Raw genomic sequence first — 21357 nt, 5'->3', positions numbered from 1 at the left:
ATATGTCGAAGTACACTTATTTATTTATTTTTACATTTTTTATTTCATTGTTTTCTCAATAAATATAACTACAAATACAGATACAACATTACAAAGAAATGTTCAATAAATTCCAAATGTATTTTCAGGGTGCGGCAACTCTTGTGTCTGGGGTAATTACGGTAGTGCGCATGCGCATTGCTCTCAAGCATCATCGAGAGCAGAAGGAGGCGACGAGAAACAGTAGCTGAGGGAGAAAAGGCAGAAGTTGGATGGCGCTTTCCTTTGTCGTGGAGATTCTGTGTTTACAATTACAGGACAAGCTTACACGCCAACTGTGAACTTGCAACATCGGTCTCAGTTTTACTTCCAACTTATTCATCTGGATATCCTTCTAAAAAACGGTGCGTATACGAAAACCAAATTAGCCAAGCAGCTAGCACGACCACTTTCCGCCGCTACGGAGGCATTGCTGCTCCGCTCCCACCGGAACACTGACTGTTTATCATGTTTATTTAAAATAATTTCAACAATATAACGAGTTGTAGGGCATGAATTGATGTGTTTGAATATAGTATCGCTTCCGCACTTTTGGCATTAACCGAAAGTATTGTTATTTGAAGTGGTAACAGATAGAACGCTCAAATGTTTCTGTGCAGATTGGATCCACTGGATCTGATCAGTCCTGTAGATATTAAGATTTTGTAGCTTCAAGCTGATTTGGAAAAAACAGGCTGATATTACGTTTTTAGAAATTGCACGTTTAAATAGGTGACATCTAACAACTCTGAAACTTTGGGGAAACTGTTGTGTGTTACTTGTGATCGTGACACGTGTCCTCGCTAAAGCCAAATTGTTATTGAAACATCGTCAGGTCTGAACCTGTCGCCCAACATGATGGAGGAGTCGGTGTCCACGTTCGAGACTCATCTGACGGCTGTCATGGACAGCTTGATCCGAGCCTCGGTCTGTGAGATCACCAAACTCTTCCAGGAGACGGTGAACGATTACCTGGTGGAGCTGTCCCTCAACAGAAGGGAGAACGAGGCTCTCAAACTACGGCTCAGGCTCACTGAGAACAAGCTGAGAACCGAACGCAAGTACGGCATGGGCTGGGCATCCCACCGCCGCACCGCCGGGCTGTCGGAGGAAGGGGCTGGAGGGAGGCACAAACGAAAATATGAAGCGGCCAGTGAGTATTTGCTGTCATTTTAGGATAGCCTTTCCAAGCAAAACAATCAGGTTCACATCAGTTTTAGTTTACATCACATATAAAAAGCTGCTTTTACTATTAGAAACTTTGAAAACATATTTTGCGTGATTGCATTTAGAAATAAGGTTCTTAGCGTGCATTCAGGGCTTATGTGAAAACGCACTTGTTTTGTTGGAAACCATCTGGCAAGAGCTGAGCTCTCCCTCCCTCCTCCCTTCGCTCCCTTCCTCCTCCGCCTCCTCTTCATGTTCTCTCCCTCTGTCCTTCACCTCCCCCTCTCCTCTCTATCTCTCCGCTGCATTCTGTCCCTCCCACTCCTCTGTGCTATTGCACACTGTCTCCCTCCCTCCCTTCCTGTCTTGCGTCTCCCCCCCTCTCGCCTCCTTCTCGTCTCTCTCCAATTCTACCTCCTCCCCTTCCTGCTCCTCTCTCCTTCACGCCCTCGCCTCCTCCCTCCCTCTCTCTCCCTGCCCCCACCTCCTTTTGCTCTGTTCTCTCCTCCATCACATTGTACACTCACACTCTCCCCACCTCCTCCTCTCCCACTCCTCTCCACCATCACTGTAATTACACTCTTCCCCTCCACTTCCATTTCTCTTCTGTCTCTCCTGTTGTCACGTGTACATCATTCTTTCTCCTTCAACATGTCCTCCCTCTCATCCTCCTCTTCCTCTTCCTGTTGAGCCCTACCAACTCCACTTATCCCTCTTCCGTTTGCCTCCCTCTCATCTCTCGTCTGTCTTTCTGCAACCCTCCCCTCCTCCCTCCTCACTCGTTCATCATGGCCGCTGCTCCTCCTCTCTGCTCCTTTTCCTGTCCCTTCCCCCATCCTCCCAACTACTCCTTATACGCTCTGCTGCTCCTAACCTCCTTCTCATCTCCCGTATGCCCGCCCCCGTCTCCTTCATCTCTGCTCTGACCTCCTAATCATCTCCTCCCACTCACCCCTACCATATTTCATTCTGTCTTCCTCGTCTCCTCATGTCTCACGTCTGTCCTGCCCCTTCTTTACACTCTTCATTCTCTCTCACCTCCTTCCCACCTTTCTTCTCCACAGGAGGAAAGTCAAAGAAAGGCCCAGCAGCAGCTTATGGCAAAGGCTGGCCTGGAGGTGTGTGGGAGGAAGGAGGAGGTGGCAGTGGTGTCGGAGGAGAGGGAGGAGGCGGAGGAGCTGTGGGGAGAATGGCAGTTGGAAGGAGTGGGAAGGAGGCCAGGGAGATGTACCTCATCCAGTTCCCTGAGGATGAAGAGCACGAGGGAGGGATGGAGGAGGACAAGGAAGGGGAGGGCTGCCTCAGCGTTGAGGGGGAGGAGACGGCCAACATCAAAGAGGAGGTGAGGGAGATGGGCTTTCTCAGAGGAAGAGGAGGAGTAGGAGGAGAAAGTGGCACAGCATCCCTTCTCTGCTCAGCAGCTTCATACAGAATAGAAAAGAACGCAAACAGAAAAAGAAAGAGTTTTACTGGTGTTCAGTCATCAAACCACTTTCAGAAATGTAGTGGATAAAGGAAGAGCCATTGATTTGGTATTTAGCTTTAGATGAGTGAGGCTCTCTGCAGCTCTAGTAGAGCATGCTTTTAGCTAGTCAGAATTATGGCAGAGGTGAAAAGCTGTTTGCTATTCCTAGTGGCACGGCACAGATCCACTCCTCTTCTGCATTTGAATATTCAAAGCAAACATGGATCTGCTATTGGCCTCCCAACAAAGTAATGTCAAGGTTTCATTTATGGCTAATAAGTGAAAATAAATATAACCAATCCCGTGGCTTACTTCTTAGGTGTATAAACATCTATAGTTGGAACGACCTTAACTTGTTACATTAAGAGTTATGTGTGATTGGTTCTCGTAACAGTTTGCTCAAACTGAGGGCTATCAACCAGCATCTCTTCACCTAATCAAAGAGGCTTTAAAGATTCGACCACCCAGCAAGAACCTCCACACCGGCTCCAGGACTCCAAGCGAAGGTAATGAGGGCACAGCAGTTTAAGGGGGTGAAGTTAGAGATGTGTTCAGATTGTTAATGCCTGCTCTCTCTCTCTGTCACATCTTTCTTCCGTGCTCGCTGTCTTCTCAGGAGACTTGACGGACAGTTCTCTAAATGTTCAACCAGCAGAGAAAGAGGAGGAGGAGGAGGAGGACTGGGAGGTGGGCTCAGCAGAGCCATCTGCAGGAGGAATGACCATGGATGAGCTGAGGGGTTTGGAATCTGCTTTGAGGGCCGAGAGAGGCCGGGAGCAGGCTGCCATGACGGCTTCCCAGCCAGTCAGCCCTGACTCCGAGGCGGTTCGAGGTTCTAAGATAAGCATGGCCCCCAAATACATCGGCCTTGATGGAATGGAGCAGGATGGAGAGCGAGACTCTCAGCCGCCCACCCTGCAGAGAGAAGACCAGATGGGGCAAGGGAGGTCAAAAGACAATATGAGGGCCGGAGTGGAGCTGAGGTTAAGCTGGTCAAAGAAGCTGAGAGAGAGCGACTCGGTCGTGACTGGGGAGGATGCGGTGGACGAGGGAAAGTCGGAGCTCATACCACCCTTATCCGAGCCAGGTAGCGTTGAAAAGAGTGGAGGGGAAGAGGAGAGTGGTGGGGACCTGCTTCACTTCTGCACACAGTGTGGAGGAGGCTTCTCCTCCGACACCGAGCTGGAGGAACACCCCTGTCCACTAGGGGGCTCTCAGCTACAAAGCAATGGTGCAGAGGATGGCTTTTTCCCTTGTGCCCACTGTGGCAACACATTCAGCCACGCTTGGGCGCTTAAGAACCACGAGTGTGCTTGCGCCGCCGAGCGACCGCACTGCTGCGAGATCTGCGGGAAGCGCTTCACTCACTCGCGTTCGCTGGAGCGTCATCACCTGGTGCACACGGGCGAGAGGCCGCACCGCTGCCCTCAGTGCGGACGCACCTTCAGCCGCCTGGGGAACTTGGAACGGCACCAGAGGATTCACACGGGCGAACGTCCGTACGGTTGCGAAGCGTGCGGAAAGCGGTTCAGTCGCGTGGAGTACTTAAAGAGACACCAACTCATACACAACAGTGAAAAGATGACACTTCAGTGCGCCAACTGTGGGAGTGGCTTTAGTGATGTGGAGCAGCTGAAAAACCATCAGTGTTTTTAGAGCCTCCCCTTTACGTCTGACAGAACTGGAAGTAAAACACCAGGCTCCCCTTTGAATGTGGTAGAACTTTGGATGTCAATGTGACTGGTTGATGCTCATTTTGATTTTGCCTTTCATACTATTGAATAAGAACACAAACAAGGCAAAGATCCAAAGCTAACAGAAAACCAGGTGTACATTGTGCTTCTCTAGGAGAAAAGAAATCATGGTTAGATCTTCATTGACCTAAATTTGACACAATCTCATCTGTATGTAAAGCTTGTACTTATTTATGACTTTCAGTCATTGTAGTCTTTCTGTAATTCAAGGTTAATGCTCTCATTTGTTTCTGACAGTAAAATGGACTACACAGTATTTGGATGTGTTAAAGTCATGTCATTAAATAAATACTTCAATTCACCAATTTCAGTCTAATCTCTGGCTGTCAGGGATTAATTATCTGCAGGTAAATGAGATGATTTCAACAAAGACATTTGTCTGTGTCCTTTCAACATATCGGCATTTTCAGCTTCCTCGGTTCTCTACGGACTTCCTGCTTACTGACATTCACTTCAGGAACTCCAGCTGCAGCACTTAAAAGCTTTAGATCTGTTTCTCACCCCAATGCATGTGGGTCACAGTGGGCACCAATTTAAAGAAACTAAATGCCAAAACGAAAGCACTTTGTTCTGTCAATAGTCATGTAGTTAGAGGAAATAAAATGATATGTCTGTCATATAAAAATTTTTTTAAAAATGCCCAAAAAGGACACGTAACCATATGAAGTGGGTTCAACTTCTGAATGATAGAAGTAACTACAAGTACATTTAGATTTTATCAACCACATTTAATTAAGATGATGGAAGAACTGTTAATATGACCTGTCTGAAAACAATATGTGAATTATATGGCCATATTTCAGCACCAAACCTAAAGGTCTTTTTTGTTTACATAGTTTTCTGATAGGAAAAAATATCTTTTATAAATGTTCTACTTCAATTTTTTGGGGAAACCAGGTTGTCGCCAACAACATAAACTCAATGAAAACGAGTCACACAAGGCAGCTTGTAATAAAGGCTAGCAATTAGCTTTAGCATCATCGCCTCCTATAATATCAATGGTTCATACATCAATACAAACCAGAAAATAGGTGTTTTTCTTGTAAGGATATCAGGGTTAGGTTGTTTTTTTTAAAAATATACAGTACAGTAATTGTAATTATATGTGTAAACTGTATATATAACTATAATTATTCTTCGGAAAATCATTTCAGTTTGCTTTTATTAGTGAGATCAAGAATTCATCATTTTATCCTGGTTAAACACACACTTGGTTGTCACAAAAACTCTGTTATTAATGATTTGGTTTCAGAAAAAAAAAACCTTTTCACCCTTTGCTACTGACACTCCCCTTGAAACAGACTGATAGTCACGGCCAGCCTCTGCTTCAGGATGCCTTCCAGGGTCTCCACAGACATCCGCCTCACATCATAGCCCCTCATGGAGGCCTTCATCCTGACATTAACAGGCACAATCTCTTCCCCACTGTCACGGTCATTTCTTCCGACTGCAGCATACGAGGGGAAAAAGGACTTCACAGACTTGGGGAGGCTGGTGCTGTAGGACGGGCAGCAGTAGGCAGACCAGATGTACTCAGGAACAGACACTCTGTTGTTGATCCATCGAGCTCCAGACGTATACGGCATGGCTCCGGTTATCACGTACATTGAGCCGTTGCAGAAGGCCTTGAATTTTCTCAACACCTCGTTCTCCAGTCGATTCCAGGGGCCCGAGTTGGAACCTGCTCGCTGAGGGATGATGTTTGTCAGGGTGAAGGTGGCCTCACGGTCTTCTTCTGTCCCCTGGTGCATGCTGGGATTGAGATGGCCTTTGGTGTAGTTTGAGTTTTTGTAATCCAGAAGCACAGCCTGACTATCAATCACGTTCTGGTCCACTGGAATGTGGAAGGGTTCCATTTCTGGGCTAGCATGGGAAAACACCAACTTCATGGCAAAGGGAGAAGGACACAGTTTAGAAGTTCAGTTTAGAAGCTACTGGAATGTTTTGTTCGTTAAATATTCTTAATGCTGTTCTTTCATACAATCACAGTAAAATACTGGCTGCCTTTGAATGCCCCATGCAGTTTTCCTGTTTACCTGTGGTTCATACATCCAGGAGGTACGGGGCCGCTTCCCATCTGTAGGACTGAGCCTGTATGCTGAGTAAAGCGGTGCACGATGCTGACGGTGATACAGGCTGGCAAAGCGATACTGGTTTTTGTAGCGCTGGCATATTGACTGATATCCTGCTGCGTGGAAACCCTTTGGTGGAGTTTCTTTGTAGAAGAAATCAAGACACTGAGAGAAGTTGTAGCTAAGCTCTCCAGAAACCAATCCACCAAACCAGGGCAGGAGAAACAGGAGAACTCCGGCAGAAAGTTGGAGCATCTTCCTTTGAGACATCCTGAGCAGCAGGGCAGCAGACACCTACTGGATACTGATGAGAGTTCAGTCCAACCTTTAATCCCTTTGTGTGCAATCAGTGTCGTGGAGTTAAACCCTTTGTTGGCTGTCACTGAGAATTCTCTTAATCCTCTTATATATAAAACAAGAGGAAGCCTTTGGTTGACAGTCTCAACCCTCCCCATCCCCTGTCTCTATCAAACTTCCTGTTAAAGGCGCTTTCTGGGAAGCAAATTTTTAGTATATCCTTTTTTCTTGCCAGTCAACTGGGGTTGATTGTATTGTACAGTATGTTAATAATTTGGTGAGGTAAAGTAAGGCAAAAGACCCAACAACATAAACTGACCTAAATAATTGCTGATATTTGACCTGAATTCTTGTATCTTAGACAGGACTAATACCAGAGGTCCTGTTCACATCACACTGATCGACTGAGGACTGGCTGTATTGAGGATGAATACAGAGCAGCACAGGAGCTGACAATACATTTCTTTGTTGTTGGTTGTGTAGAAGTTGGCGACTACTCCAACAGGTTTGTAAAGCTAGAGGAACTCTAGACACCTGGAGGTATATTATCAACCACTCATTTAGTAATTAATAAAATTTAGCTTGAGTCTTTTTTTTCCCACCAGAACTTCCCTCTTTAACCAACCAAGAATCTTTTCAAGAAGATTCAGAAGTTCAACACCGCATTTTCATTATTTCTCAACTGCTGTCTTACTTGAAGTCAGTTGCTTTTTATTTCATTACCTGTTTTTGTGTTTTGGTGGAAAATCCTCAGTTATAAATGGAATGACTGAAATTTCATTATTTTGCAGTGAATAGCTACTATTGTTATAGACATAGTGATTGTTTATCCAACATCACCACTAAAAGTTAATAAATTTGTAATGATTAAAAAGAAATTCCTTCTGCATTCATGGTTATAAAAATGTTTTTGAAGTCTATTTATTCCGAATTAAATCAGTAAAAAATATTTATCCAGGTCTGTGATGTTGGATTTAGAATTTATTTCATAATATAGCATCCTTATCTAATTAAGTTAATTTGTTAATTCAATCAGTTGTTCATTCACTCGTTCTTATTATTCTTTGTCAATTCAAAATCATGGGTAGTGTTTAAAAAATTGGTCTTATTTTTTATTTGATCAAGAATAGGAGAAGCTAGAAGTGTAGCTGTGAGTGGTTCATCACTGCCACCTAGTGAGCACCCACGGACACTACATCCGACAGCAACACGACGTCCACTGAGCTGATCGGAATCACGTCCACGCAGCCGGATGAGTAATAACACTGAGTTTACCATCACTGGTGACGAGCTGCAACCAGTGGATTAACAGGAATTACCACAGTTTCTGTTTCCACACACACAGAGGTGCTTATTCAGCAGCAGGAAAAGTTTTGTTCCAGCTGGACTGTATTTTTAATTTCATGAGGGAAAAGTCCCTCTCTAGTTATATCTTTCTCTTTATTTGGCTTCTTTGAAAAATGTCCAAAGCAACATCGAAATCACAATCACATAAAGTTATTGCATCTGGCTCAACAATCCTACATGCTTAAATATATTTCATTACAGGGAACCAAAACCAATGACTTACATGTACGCAGCAACAACGTGGTTTATTATTTTCTTAAATGTTTTGCTTCATAATAGCCCAAAGTTTCATCAGGTGCAAGGTGTGTGAAATTCACCTGTTATAAATGCATAAGAATCCATATGGTTTGTGTGTAACGTTTTTTAAACAGATCCATAAACTTTAATAGGAATTAGTCTTTACTGTTATTATTATTTATCAGGTTGTACAACTACAATTAAATTAAATTTCACTAATTTTGAGAGCAGATGTTCAGAATAATAATACAGGCTAATGTTGTACAAAAACAAAACCATAGTTTGGTTTGCTTACCTCAAACACACAGTGAATATGTGTAAATATTTAGCATAGGTTGGTGTTTTGCTGACAACGCAGCCACACATGAGAGCACCCGATAAGAACTCTAATCTTTAATGTAAAGAGAAAATTAATGCAAACTGTTGTAGACTGGTGATGAAAAATTCTGACAAAAAATGAATGATGGATTGAAATATGTAGTGTAACAGCAGGGTGGGTGAAGTGTTTTGTCTCAGGACACCAGGCATAGAGTGAGTGAGATGAAGTGCGATTCAAACCACCAAACCTTCACAAACTGAATGACCGCTCTACCGCCTGAGCTGCTTCATAACCACAGAACTAGTGATCATTTCTCCAATGGATAGATTTTTTTAATGCTGTAATGCACATCTGTGTGTGTGTGTGTGTGTGTGTGTGTGTGTGTGTGTGTGTGTGTGTGTGTGTGTGTGTGTGTGTGAGTGGCGGTGTGTGTGTGTGTGTGTGTGTGTGTGTGTGTATGGGACAGGGTTTATGAGAATTCTCAACATAGTGAGGTTTGAACATGTTTGACTGGTTTTTGTCAACAGTTTTTGTCACAATTTATTAGAGAAACCAAAACTAGCCCTGCATTGGAGTAATCCCAGATGACCCCTCCCTTGTTAACCCCCCCCCCCCATTAAAGAACAACAAAGACTGAAGGAAGGGATTTCTAAAGAATTTTTATGAAAATGCCAAGCATGCTGTCATTGGCACCTCACCAGGTAATGAATGCTCATCATTTCACAATAGTGTTGTTACGCCAGCCTCACGTTGCAACGGGGTCGATGACAGACGGCCTTCGTCAATCATGTGTAGCAGCCCATAATATTCAGATCCTTGAGATGAATGATCTTATGTTTCTCGACTCCATCCTGAATCCCACTGAAAACCAGTGTGAATTGTTGAATGAGTGCAACAGCATGAACTTCCTCCACAGACTGAATAAGTGGGTCATAACCAGGATGACATCTGGAGTTTGTACCAGTCCATGAGGAGGAAAAGGAGGAGGAGGATTATTGCTGTAATCAATGGTAATGGTGGATGCACTAATAACTACAAAATGTCTCACCTGAGAAAATAATGGTGCTCAGTTTATCTTTCTCAAACAATGCAAACATCCTGGGCAGAATGTGTGAAGAAAAAAACAGCAGTGTGTTTTTAAATTGATCAAATGTACATAGAAACAGCTGTTAAAGACTGTTTATTTCCTCTCTTAAATAAATTGAAGAAAAGGGTGCAAGTATTTTACTTTTCATCTTATTTTCCCCTCTTCATAGGAAGTTCAATACAGTATCCTGGAAAGTCAGTGGAGATTGCTGGTCTTTCAAAGACTTCATTGTTGGCATCCATCTGAAAATGTATTACAGTACAGTACATGTAAATTCTGGCCTGATCCTCTGGTCACTACGTGGAATCCCAGTGCCCGTCTGGGCCAAAGCCATCCCACGGTTCAACCCCCAGAGACCACCCGCATCATGACATTTATCTAATGATCATCAAGGTTTTTAGGCGCTTAAAATAAAAATCAAAACAATAAAAATCGTCCCATGCAGTCACGTTGAAGTGAATGGGTGCTGGGCTTCTATAGGCAAACGCACTGATGTTACAGGAATGTATTAGAAGTTAAAAGTCGAGTCAGTCCACTTGTGATAAGCATCTGATTCTGAATGAACTCGTCTTCCAGGTGAGCGTGTTCGAGCACATCTGTAGTCAATGAAATGTTAACACAACAATAGTATAAATTCTTAGCTTAGGGGAAGCTGAGCTCCTCTTGCATTCTTAGAGAAACCACCTCTGTTCACAGCGTATATTTGGAAGCAGGTTTGCATCAAAATTAAAACCTCTTTTCTTTTTCTTTTTTACCATAGTGTTGGTTTCAGCAGCAGCACTGCTGAATGGTTCAGGCTATTTTACCATGAGATGGGTGATAAGGGACCGCGCCCCTGGAACTTTTTATTTTCACAACGCCCCTGGAATCACCAGGCTCACACATGAGATCCAGACTAACACTGTTGTCTTGATATTTTAACATTTCGGGGGTTCCTCCTTGTGTTTGACTGGCAGATAATAATTACTGGACGTTGCGTCGCGGACCAGACGCAGAAGGCGCAGAGCCTGTTGCTGCAAGTCCCGCGTCTCTTCCGTGGAAAAAAAAAAAAAAAAAAAAAGTTCTGCTGACAACTTCAAACCACTCCCTCTGTCTCTGACTAGAACGGAAGAGTTTGGTATTTGCTGCTGAAGTGTGTTGTTGGCACAGAACGACTCTTCAGGAACATGTTTGCGACCGAGAATGGCGGAGGCAAACGCGCTTGAGGAGCTCCAAACGGAGCTCACCTGTCCCGTGTGTCTGGAACTCTTCCATGATCCGGTGATCCTGGAGTGCGGCCACCACTTCTGCAAAGTGTGCATCATCCAGTGCTGGGAAGCCAAGGCGGACGAAGTGTCGAGTTGCCCCAAGTGTAGAAAGTCGTGTGCGCGTAAACTACGACCGAACTCTCTTTTGTGTAACGTCGTGGACAGCGTGCGTAAAGCCAGGGACATGAACACGGCCTCTCCGGGGATCACGTCGTGGTACGTGGACGGCGCGCTGGAGGAACCGGTGGAATGGGAGCGTGGGTCCAGCATGAGCAGCCTGGCCTCGTCCGTCGGGCACTGGCCTCGGGTGGTGACGGATATGTGCGAGGACCATGAGGAGAAGCTGAAGCTCTACTGCGAGGACGATCAGCTGCCCATCTGTCTGGTGTGCGGAATGTCCCGGGACCACAAGACCCACAATGTCATCCCTATCACCGAGGCTTTTGAAAACTACAAGGTATGGCGCTGTTCCATCAGTTTTGGAGTCTTACTTCCATACTTCAGTCATTTCTCAAGTTTCAGGGAGTGTCAGGCTCATTGGACGTTCCTCTCTTTGGACTTATAAGGACATCCAGTTTGACACACTTTTCTTTCCTGTCTCATTGAGACACTCTCCTTCTCTCTTTCTCTCTGTCTCTATCTTTTAAGAGGACTCCCTGTTTACCCTGGTAGCCCTCGGGTACTTTGTGTTTTATAGGAATTCAGCAGGCCACTGTGAGCTCCTGAACTTAAAAAGGTTCCTCTTGTTTAAAGAGCTGCTGTGAGAGGCCTCTGGTGTCTGCCAGCTTGTTTTTCTGGAGCTGACTTCCCGTTTTCTTTGACCCTGTGGCACAGAAGAGTTTGGGATCATATGATTTCCATTAAAGATAATGTCTTGTTCTTCAGAATGAGGCACCAATCAGATTAGCATTTCCCTCCATGGTGTCATCCGGTTTTGCTGTACATCTTTACTACATAGTGTTAATGGTGGTCATTGTCTGGTGCCTGTGTAGGACAAGCTGTCCGTCGCTCTGGAACGGGTGCAACAGCAGGCGGAGGAGGCCACGCTCTTCCAAAGGCAGACCAATGAAAAGATCCTCCTCATTAAGGTTTGTTTGTTTGTCTCTGAATGAAAGAAAGAAGAATGAAAAGAAAGTGCCTTGAAGACACCAATGTTTGTGTTCACGTATTGTAGAACCAGAACTAGAAATTCTGGTAGCCATACATTCCTCCACAGCTTCACCTGTCTGTCAGACTAAAAGACAGATGACTCATAAACATGCACACACATACCAAACTCACACACACAGCATTTAGAAATAGTTTGCAAGCTCGCACACACGCAAAAACACACACACACACACACACACACACACACACACACACACGAGCACAGTTGTCACATTTTTGGGGTCAGGTTTTCGGGTCATTTTAGTTCTTCCTATGACTTCAGTATTCACTGCAAATAGATTTTCTTGTGTGTGTGTGTGTGTGTGTGTGTGTGTGTGTGTGTGTGTGTGTGTGTGTGTGTGTGTGTGTGTGTGTGTGTGTGTGTGTGTGTGTGTGTGATAAACCCTGTTTGGATCTTCTGCTGCTGTAGATAGCCCCTCACTCCTGACGTGACGTTCCACAAGCTGTTTTTGTCTATTCTGTGCGTGTGTGTGTGTGTGTGTGTTTCTTGCGCTTGCCGTCAGCTGCTGTTTGACCCAATTGATTTGCACATTCACTACTTTTAACTTCTGTTTCTCCTTCATGACAGGATGTGGGTGAACAAGGAAGTTTGCCACTGCACAATGTCTTTGAACAAATGTCTTGGCCTCTCAGTTCTAAAATGTAAAATGTTGATATTGATGATAATGATTATCTTCAGGAAATTGCCTCAACATTTCCAAATAAAGTTGCTGAAGGTTGAATCAGACCTTGAGTAATGTCAATCTGAGTTCCTAGAAATCCTTTTGGGCCTTGGGGTGAGGCTGATGGATGCCTGTATTTGTTATTTCTTTATTATATTTTGACATAAAACACTTGAAACCAAGTGTTCACAAGTAAGGAACGACACATTAAACTTAGCAGTTTAATGTGTCATTCCAGTGTAATGTCAGGTTTATGGTCAAACCTTTACAGAGGATTCCTCTGCGCATGCGCGAGCAGGCAGCAGTTTCCTCTGCTCTGAGCGAAATTGTTGGACTTTAATTTTGCGTTTTTTTCTATGTTTCTGTGTTTATTATTTTAACATAAATTTAGATAATGTACAGTATATCACTAGGCTAGTGTACTCCAAGGAGGAGTTGATGTCCATGAGGGTCAAAGGAGACACAGCAACACGTGATCTCATTTGCGCTGAGCTCCGACGAAGATATCGCGGCTGCCGAGCGTTGAAAGGGCAAGACTAACGGCTAGAGCCGCTAACCGGAGGAGAGTCAAGCCCTCCGTCAACATGGGGAACGTCGGACTAACCGGCTTCTCCTCCATAGACAGAAGAAAGGAGGTGGATTAATCGTCTATACCAATGATAGATGGTGCCATCCGGGACATTTGAGGGTGAAATCAACACTGTGTAACCGTGTTAGCATCAGACCCTACTACCTGGCGCGTGAATTCTCACACGTCATCGTCCTCGCCGTCTACATCCCTCCACGTGCGGACCCTGGGACGGCACGAGAGACCATCTGTGGGACCACCTCTGCTCTTCGGACCCAGCACCCAGAGGTGCTCGTCATTATCACCGGTGACTTTAATCACGTCACGTTGGACTCATCTCTCCCCACAATGGACCAGTGTGTAGACTGTCCCACACGGAAGAACAGAACCATCGATCTGCTCTACGCTAATGCTAAGGAGGCATATACTACCACCCCCCTCCCTCCACTAGGTAAATCATATCTTAGTGCACCTTCAGCCCACCTACATCCCGCTGGTGAAACGGCTGCCAGCAACAACACGGCAGGTCAGGAGGTGGTCCCCGGAAGCAGAGGAGATGCTGAGGGACTGCTTCCAGACCACCGACTGGGATGTTATTGTGGGCTCAAGTGGGGAGGACATTAAGGGGGCAGCTCAGTGTTTTACAGATTATATGAACTTCTGTGTGGACACCGTGGCCCCTGTCAGGACAGTCAGGTGTTACCCCAACAACAAACCCTGAGTAACAAAGGAAGTCAAGGCTGTCCTGAACAGGAAGAAGCGGGCGTTCAGGAGCAAGAACACGGAGGAGATGAGGAAGGCCCAGCAGGAAGTGAGACTGCCTGAGGATAGCCCACTTCAAGCACAACTCGGATACATGCCACATACAGAAGTACTCCGATGACACTGCGATTGTGGCATGTATCCGGGAGGGTGATGGGGGGGTACAGGGCATTGGTGGCTGACTTCGTGAAGTGGTGCCAACAGAACCAGCTCCAGCTCAACGTCTCCAAGACGAAGGAGATGGTGCTGGATTTCCGACGGGCACCCCTTTCTCCACAGCCAGTGATCATCGAGGGCAGTGAGGTGGAGGTGACTGCAGCTAGACAGCAGACTGGACTGGTCACTCAACTCCAACTGTGTGTACAAGAAGGAGCAGAGCAGGATGTACTTCCAGAGGAGGCTGGCCTCCTTCAACATCTGTCCTAAGCTCCTTTTCATGTTCTATCAGTCTGTAGTCTCCAGTGTGCTGTCATACGCCATTGGGTGTTGGGGTGGTGGGGCCAGGAAAAGAGATATGGACCGTCTGAACAGACTCATCCGCAGAGCGGGCTCAGTGGTCGGGCTGAGCCTGGACTCTGTGGAGACAGTTCTGGGGAGCAGGACCATGTCTAAATTCAGGGCTATCATGAACAACACCAGCCACTCCCTACACACCACCTTCTCCCAGCGGAGGAGCACCTTCAGCGGCAGACTGCTGTCACACAGCGCCTCCACAGAGAGGCTGAGGTCCTCCTTCGTGCCCCGTGCCATCAGGGGGTACAATGACTCTCTCAGGAGGAGCGGGGGGGAGGTGGCGAGGTCAGCACGGGGTTGAATGGAGGTGATGGGATGTCAGCCTGTGCTGCAGTGTTGTGGGGCCAAGGTGTTGGGATGTTTTGATATTAGATAGTGACACCTTATATTTTTGACCATTGTGAAATAGATATTAGATGTTGTGATATTATAGTTGTGATATTAGATAGATATTAGATGTTGTGACATTAGATAGTGACGCTTTACATTGTAAGAAGGGTGTACCTTACCCACCATGTGGGCCTCCTGCTTATTTTCACTTGCACTTTTTATTTTTATTTGTTATTTTATTTAATGTTATACTGTTTATATTTTAGTTACAATTTAGTATATGTCCTGTTAATGCTACATGTGTCTGTTAGTGTAGTGTATGTGTTGTGGTATGTCCTTTGGTGTCAGTGTTTCTTTTTCTCCTGGTGTTTATCCAGTATTTATTCATTATGTAATGCCTGAGCAGTGGATATGTGCAATTTCCTCCGGGATTAATAAAGTATCTCTATCTCTCTATCCATCTCTCTGTCTATCTATCATCCTACTGATCATGAATCCTCAGGAGCGGGCTGGAGATCTGGAGGAGCAGGTCACTGCAGAGTTTGGTCATCTGAGGGCGTTTCTGCTTGAGGAGGAGGAGCGCATTAAAGAGAAGCTGAAGAAGGAGAAGGAGGAGAAACTCAACCAACTGGAGGAGGCGCTGACTAAGACCACAGAGCAAATCAGCCAGTTAGAAAGTACGGCCGACGAGCTTTGCAGCAAACTGAGAGAAGAAGAAAACCCAGACCAACTGAAGGTGAGGGAGGAGAGGGATGGGATGAAGGGAGAACACCCATTCTTTATTTTACAGCTGGATAGGATGAAAAATCAAGAGGAAGCACACAGCTGGTAGCTAATGAATTTTATCGAACTGTGTCGACAATATTTTCTGAAATGTCTGCAGAGAAGTATTTTCTAATCACAAGCTTCTTTTATGTTTTAATCTCAGGGAATCAAAGACTTCATTGGAGGGTGAGTACCATAACCGTATCAGGGACATTCAGCTTCAGTCGTTTCATCTCAAAGTCAAAGTCTGATTTAGTGAATTCTCCCTCAGTTTCTGTGTGACTGTTGGCTTAACTAGAATGCCGAAAGTAAGGATGACGTGGCATTTTATTCTTATAGTTATACCGTATTGGCGACCCTGCTTATAAGACAACCCCCACTTTTTCTGTCTTATTTTAATGCAAAAAACACCGTCTTATAATCGGGCCAATACGGTATATAGAAGATGGTTGTGGCTCATTGTTATTGTCACGTCCTCTAGTGACCACAGGGAGGAGTAATCTCAAGGATGAGTTCAAGTCAGCTGTTTTTTTGTTTGTTTGTTTGTTTGTTTTTTGTTGTTTTTTTAACAGTAGCTCTTACTTTCTTTCCCATTCCAACTATATTACACTTTTCTGATTTTATACATTCCTTGCTAAGAAGCTGGAATAAAAATAAACTGTTAATTTTAATGGTGCACAGTGGTTATTGTATCAGAATATTAACACCTCCATCCTGCGTTAGTGATTACTTGAGAATTTTAATGCTTGACAGGTTTAAAAGGACTGATTATGGAAAGAAAAATATAAAAAAGTTTTTGAAATAGTTCAACTTATGGAAATAATTCTGTTTTGTTTTTTAAATTTTTTTTAAAAAATATATTTTTTCCTTCCAACAGGGCTGAGAGTTTGTTCGAGCGGCCCCCAGATGTGGATGTCAGTTTGCAGTCAGGAGACTTCATGGGGCCCCTGCAGTACAGGACCTGGAGGAAGATGAGCTCAATTGTCCTGCCAGGTATGAAGACTCTTAATGCTCAGGAACCTGTGGGAGGGAGGTGGGATGTTTGTAGTGGTATTTTGAATAGAATGTGTCTTATGAGTCTGTATTAACCCGGTTAACTTTATCACTCTGAATGCACAAGAACACTTTACCAACACCATTCACTGAAACAGGCATGGTTTATATTTATAACCAGAAATCAGGTCCGCCAGGTCCTAAAAATTAATCATTAGATGCAGGTTAGTTAAATAATATTTTAATGAAGAAAATGTTAGTTACATAACCTGCAGTGTCTTCCACTAATGGTAAAGCAAACATTTCCCCTTAATGAGAGACATTGTGTACGTTCACTCGTGAGGAGCAGCAGGTTAACTTCATTGATAATTTAAATCTTCTAACAAGCAGACAGGATTGGTGAGGCTCAAATGTTGCTTACCTCCGTCACCTAGAGTTGGAGAAGGTTATGTGATCACCTCTGTTTGTTTGTTGGTTTGTTTGTTTGTTGATTGCTCATCTCAAAAAGTTCTGAATGGATTTTGGTGAAATTTTGCAAAAGAGTGGATTTTTTCCTAAGGATACATTTTGAGATGGATCCAGGTACAAATGTGTATTCTGAGTGATTTACTGTCACATTTGATTCCAAAATAATATAAATTAATTTAATGATGCCAGATGTTATTTTATTGGATCTAGATCTACCATCATGGGGATTCATCTTGTTGTTGTTGTTACGAGGCGGATCTGAAGTGAAGTGAAATACCGATGTGAGTCTCCAGCTCAGAAATATTAATTCTGTGGGCAGCGTGTGGGTGGACAAGGTTTGCATCGGCCTACACACAGTTTAGAATGCCATAGCTGATCTGATATGTTATTACTGCCTCTTTATGCGATGAAGTGTATCCATGAATGTGAACATAAATTTAAACCCAGGGATAAGGATTATAAAAACTATGCTCAAAAATGCTTTTTTACGAACTATAAAATAAACACGGTGACCCACTGGAACCATCTGCAGCTCGCAGTCTTTGTGTACCGAGCTTGATGGATACAGCGACCCAGCTGTACCCGTTCACCGGCTGCAGCATCAACACGCACACACACACACACACACACACACACACACACACACACACACACACACACACACACACACACACACACACACACACACACACACACACACACACACACACACACACACACACACACACACACACACACACTATAACATAAGCTTTATCATGAGTTCATTATTGCATCATATTGCAGTTATAGTTCGCCCAGCCTTTACTTTACCTCCAGCTTTCCTCTGTGATTTTTGTCCCGCTGCTATTACCAACTCAGGTTAACCGAGAATAGCAGAACTATAACCTGCTTTCTGCTACAGTTTTATGCAACATAGTACTTACAAAAATGAACCAGACATTCTGCTATGTTTCATTTCCTAAACTGCTTCACTCAGTCATATTCATGGTTGTTGTATCACCCTCAAACTCACAAATCTAGACTAGTAGCGTATCTTAAATCTGAAGAATAGCCAGAACTGGTGCAGAGGCTGAGATATCTTTTACAAATCAAGCTGCAAATTTGCAGGATTTCAATGTAACACAGTTTGTGCAGACTCCAAATCCCACTTGGAATAAATTTTTCAAAGCTCCTGCAGAGCCACATCAGACGTTATGCAACTCTTTAATGAGGCTAGTAGGAGTGCTTCACATCGCGATCACACTGACATTTTCCCGCTTTGGTTTTTATTTGAAGTATCGAGTATCAACCATCTCTGTGTGATGTCTCAAACATACTGACACAAAGATTACCAAGGGAAATACATACAAATACAAATAAAGTGCAGCCTAGCTGCTTATTAATCACCTTCATACCCAACTCATGAGACTCACTGATGAAGGGATTTAAGGGCTTTATGTCTATATTAAAGTGAAGCCCTGAAGAATCCAAGTGATAAGAGCAGTTTGTTTTTTCAACACAGGTCACATGAGAGGTCAAGCAATATTCTTAAACAAATATAGTTTATTAAATAATCATTTGAAGGGAGTTGTGCTTCCTCATGATCATCACTCTCATTCCTTTCCAGTCTAATAAAACAGCCTCAAAGACTCATCAGGGTCATTCAGCCGAGACGTGTCATCATGCATTGTGGGTGGTTGTGTAACATGAGACTGCAATGCTAGATTTAATGACTCAGAGGTATTGCATCACAGCTTTCTATCGAGACCATCTATATTTTATATACGGGTGTGAATGATGTTCTTATGTGGGTCAACTTACACACATTTCACAAACAACTGAGTGTCAATTTGAAGGTCATGGCTGACGAGTTGTCTTTGTCATCTTGATCCAATTGTCTTTTATTCTTTGCTCTTTCAGCTGTTGCAGCGGTGTCCCTTGACCCAGACACAGCGTACCCCTGCCTGTGGGTGTCTCCGTGTCGCACCAGTGTCCAGGTGAGGAAGATCCAGCCCAACCTGCCCAACAATCCAGAGCGCTTCACCCGCTATAACATCGTCCTGGGCTCGGAGGCCTTCTCTTCTGGGAGACACTACTGGGAGGTGGACGTGGGCAATAAAATAGCGTGGGGTCTGGGCGTGGCCCGAGCCTCCGTTAACAGGAAGGACGAGATCAGTCTGTGTCCAGAGGATGGTTTCTGGACTGTGGTGCTGAGGAACAACTACAAGGGCATCAGTGAGTATGAAGCATGCACCGACACAGAGGAGGAGAGCTTGTTATACCCATCCAAACCCCCCCGGAGGGTGGGAGTCTATCTGGACTACAGCCGTGGTGAAGTGTCATTCTACGATGCAGGAGACATGAGTCACCTCTTCACCTTTTATGATGCTAAATTCAGAGAGCCTGTTTTCCCGTACTTCAACCCCTGGCCGATCATCAACGGACACAACTGGGAGCCACTGACCATCGTGAAGCCATACTGGGAATAGATGTGCTCTGTCTGACGACTGATGTCCTCATCCTCAAGAGAAAACAGAGAAAAGACAAAACCTTCAGATTTTATTGGGCTTTAATGAACACATGTTCTGGTAGTTATTCATCTCATGAAAGATGAGACAGCTCTTTAAAGAACATGATTTTTGATATTTTACATTTTTAATGTCAATAAATCCAATGAAAGACCAAAGAAAACAATGAATTGATGCAAAAAAATACCAGGTTCTTGGTGTGTGTATACTAACCCTGATATATCTTTTTCATTTGTGCAGTTGAGCTCCCTTTTATAGTGAAATTTTAAAAAAAAGAAAAAAAAAACCTCATTGAGCCAAACCGATGCTGAGGACTGTTTGTTCCTTTATGATGATGAACATGGTGTTGTGGTTCATTCTGATTTTATCCCTCAAACAGAGGTGTTGTCATAAATCTCTGCTGTCGCTACAAATGAGGATTAAAATTCTGCCGAAAATAGTCTCCAATAATTCTAGCAGTTCATTCTGTTGGAGTTATGTTTATTCTGAAAACTGCAATACCCAGGTGTCAAGAAATTATTTAGACTTATTTGTGAAGTGATTGGGATGGAGAACCAAATAGGTATTGAGGGAAAGACCAACAAATTTAACTAGACTATCTGATTTATAAAAAACATTTGGTGATCGACCACCATCACCACCACCTGTAACACAATTGTCCAAAACAACCCTGTGATCCTTCATAGGTATTATATTTCATTTTCCACTGTGGCTGTTGTTTGTACATTTATTTCCACCAGAGGGCATCTGAAACTAGCAAACTGTTCAAAGAGCTTTAAAACACAACTTAGAGAATGATTTAAAAGTGAATAACCAGCTATTTAAATTAATATTTTGTGTAGCCTAAAATCAAAAATTTTCCTATCTGAAAAAGCCAAGAGCTAGTGTGTAAAACAAAAGACACAGCATAATAAACTTAAATTGTTGAAGATTGTATACATATAAGAAGAGCAAGAATAATGGAGACCATCAAGCATTTTCAGGCAGTGCCATACAATTTGTACTTGAGCCACACACCCTCCCCTCCATCATGTTAACCCCAACAAAGGACGGATGACACAGAGACAAAAGTAAAGCGACTTTCATTCAAAAGACAGAGGAGACTGAATCTCTTGTCTAAACTACATGAAATGAGGATCAGCCTTTTGGAAAGAGCAGCTTTGTGGATTTTTGGCTGATAATTCATCAGCCAGATGTTTATTTGGTATATTTACAGTATAGCCCAGCACAGAGCAGAAACAACACCCTCTTAACTGTAAAAACAAACATTTAATGCATGGCTGTGTGTTTCATGCAGCTGTAAATACCTATTCGTGAAGATAATCATTTGATTATCTGTGTTACTTTTCTGTGTCAGTCACGGAGTGTACTTGTCCAGTTAAGCAAGGTTAATGCATTCTCTTGTGCCAATTGAGCAATACCGTCATCTGTGACTACAATTACAAACACATAAATAATGAGAATTAGTCTGGCCCAAATAAAACGTATCTGCTATCCATCTCAGCTGTTATCCATCTGTGACATGCGTCGGTACTTTAACCACAGACGCTTTACCCCAGGGCGATGTCCAGCCTGAACCTTCTTCAGTCCTGTTCTGTAATTATAT

At 43.8% G+C, this 21357-nt stretch overlaps 3 protein-coding genes across 3 annotated transcripts; 2 read left to right on the top strand and 1 right to left on the bottom strand.

Annotated features, from left to right (window-relative positions):
* The first annotated feature begins 200 nt into the window (after positions 1-200).
* LOC137602593 (zinc finger and SCAN domain-containing protein 22-like) lies at positions 201-4977 on the top strand. Its single transcript, XM_068325456.1, has 5 exons — positions 201-383; positions 854-1171; positions 2250-2527; positions 3045-3156; positions 3267-4977. Exons 2-5 carry the CDS (start codon positions 874-876, stop codon positions 4304-4306), a joined length of 1728 nt encoding a protein of 575 aa, XP_068181557.1. The 5' UTR covers positions 201-383; positions 854-873; the 3' UTR covers positions 4307-4977.
* Positions 4978-5567: 590 nt separating this feature from the next.
* LOC137603045 (endonuclease domain-containing 1 protein-like) lies at positions 5568-6821 on the bottom strand. Its single transcript, XM_068326229.1, has 2 exons — positions 6441-6821; positions 5568-6287 (listed from the first exon to the last, which is right to left on the bottom strand). The coding sequence occupies exons 1-2, from the start codon at positions 6744-6746 to the stop codon at positions 5682-5684; spliced, it is 912 nt and encodes a 303-aa protein (XP_068182330.1). The 5' UTR covers positions 6747-6821; the 3' UTR covers positions 5568-5681.
* Positions 6822-10525: 3704 nt separating this feature from the next.
* LOC137602677 (zinc-binding protein A33-like) lies at positions 10526-21243 on the top strand. Its single transcript, XM_068325601.1, has 6 exons — positions 10526-11467; positions 12003-12098; positions 15518-15751; positions 15944-15966; positions 16658-16773; positions 19144-21243. Exons 1-6 carry the CDS (start codon positions 10946-10948, stop codon positions 19710-19712), a joined length of 1560 nt encoding a protein of 519 aa, XP_068181702.1. The 5' UTR covers positions 10526-10945; the 3' UTR covers positions 19713-21243.
* The last annotated feature ends 114 nt before the right edge of the window (positions 21244-21357 follow it).

Source organism: Antennarius striatus, chromosome 10 (assembly GCF_040054535.1).
Source record: "Antennarius striatus isolate MH-2024 chromosome 10, ASM4005453v1, whole genome shotgun sequence".
NCBI lineage: Eukaryota > Metazoa > Chordata > Actinopteri > Lophiiformes > Antennariidae > Antennarius > Antennarius striatus.
This window is presented reverse-complemented; position numbering and strand designations above follow the sequence as displayed.

Bases quoted from the DNA above. Each gene is read 5' to 3' on its own strand.
- LOC137603045 (XM_068326229.1), bottom strand. From the start codon at position 6,746: ATGTCTCAAAGGAAGATGCTCCAACTTTCTGCCGGAGTTCTCCTGTTT. The intron at 6,288-6,440 runs GTAAACAGGAAA...TTTGCCATGAAG, and splicing joins CCTGGATGTATGAACCACAG to TTGGTGTTTTCCCATGCTAG.
- LOC137602593 (XM_068325456.1), top strand. From the start codon at position 874: ATGATGGAGGAGTCGGTGTCCACGTTCGAGACTCATCTGACGGCTGTC. The intron at 2,528-3,044 runs GTGAGGGAGATG...TTCTCGTAACAG, and splicing joins CGGCCAACATCAAAGAGGAG to TTTGCTCAAACTGAGGGCTA. The intron at 3,157-3,266 runs GTAATGAGGGCA...CTGTCTTCTCAG, and splicing joins CTCCAGGACTCCAAGCGAAG to GAGACTTGACGGACAGTTCT.
- LOC137602677 (XM_068325601.1), top strand. From the start codon at position 10,946: ATGGCGGAGGCAAACGCGCTTGAGGAGCTCCAAACGGAGCTCACCTGT. The intron at 12,099-15,517 runs GTTTGTTTGTTT...ATGAATCCTCAG, and splicing joins AAAAGATCCTCCTCATTAAG to GAGCGGGCTGGAGATCTGGA. The intron at 15,967-16,657 runs GTGAGTACCATA...TCCTTCCAACAG, and splicing joins ATCAAAGACTTCATTGGAGG to GGCTGAGAGTTTGTTCGAGC.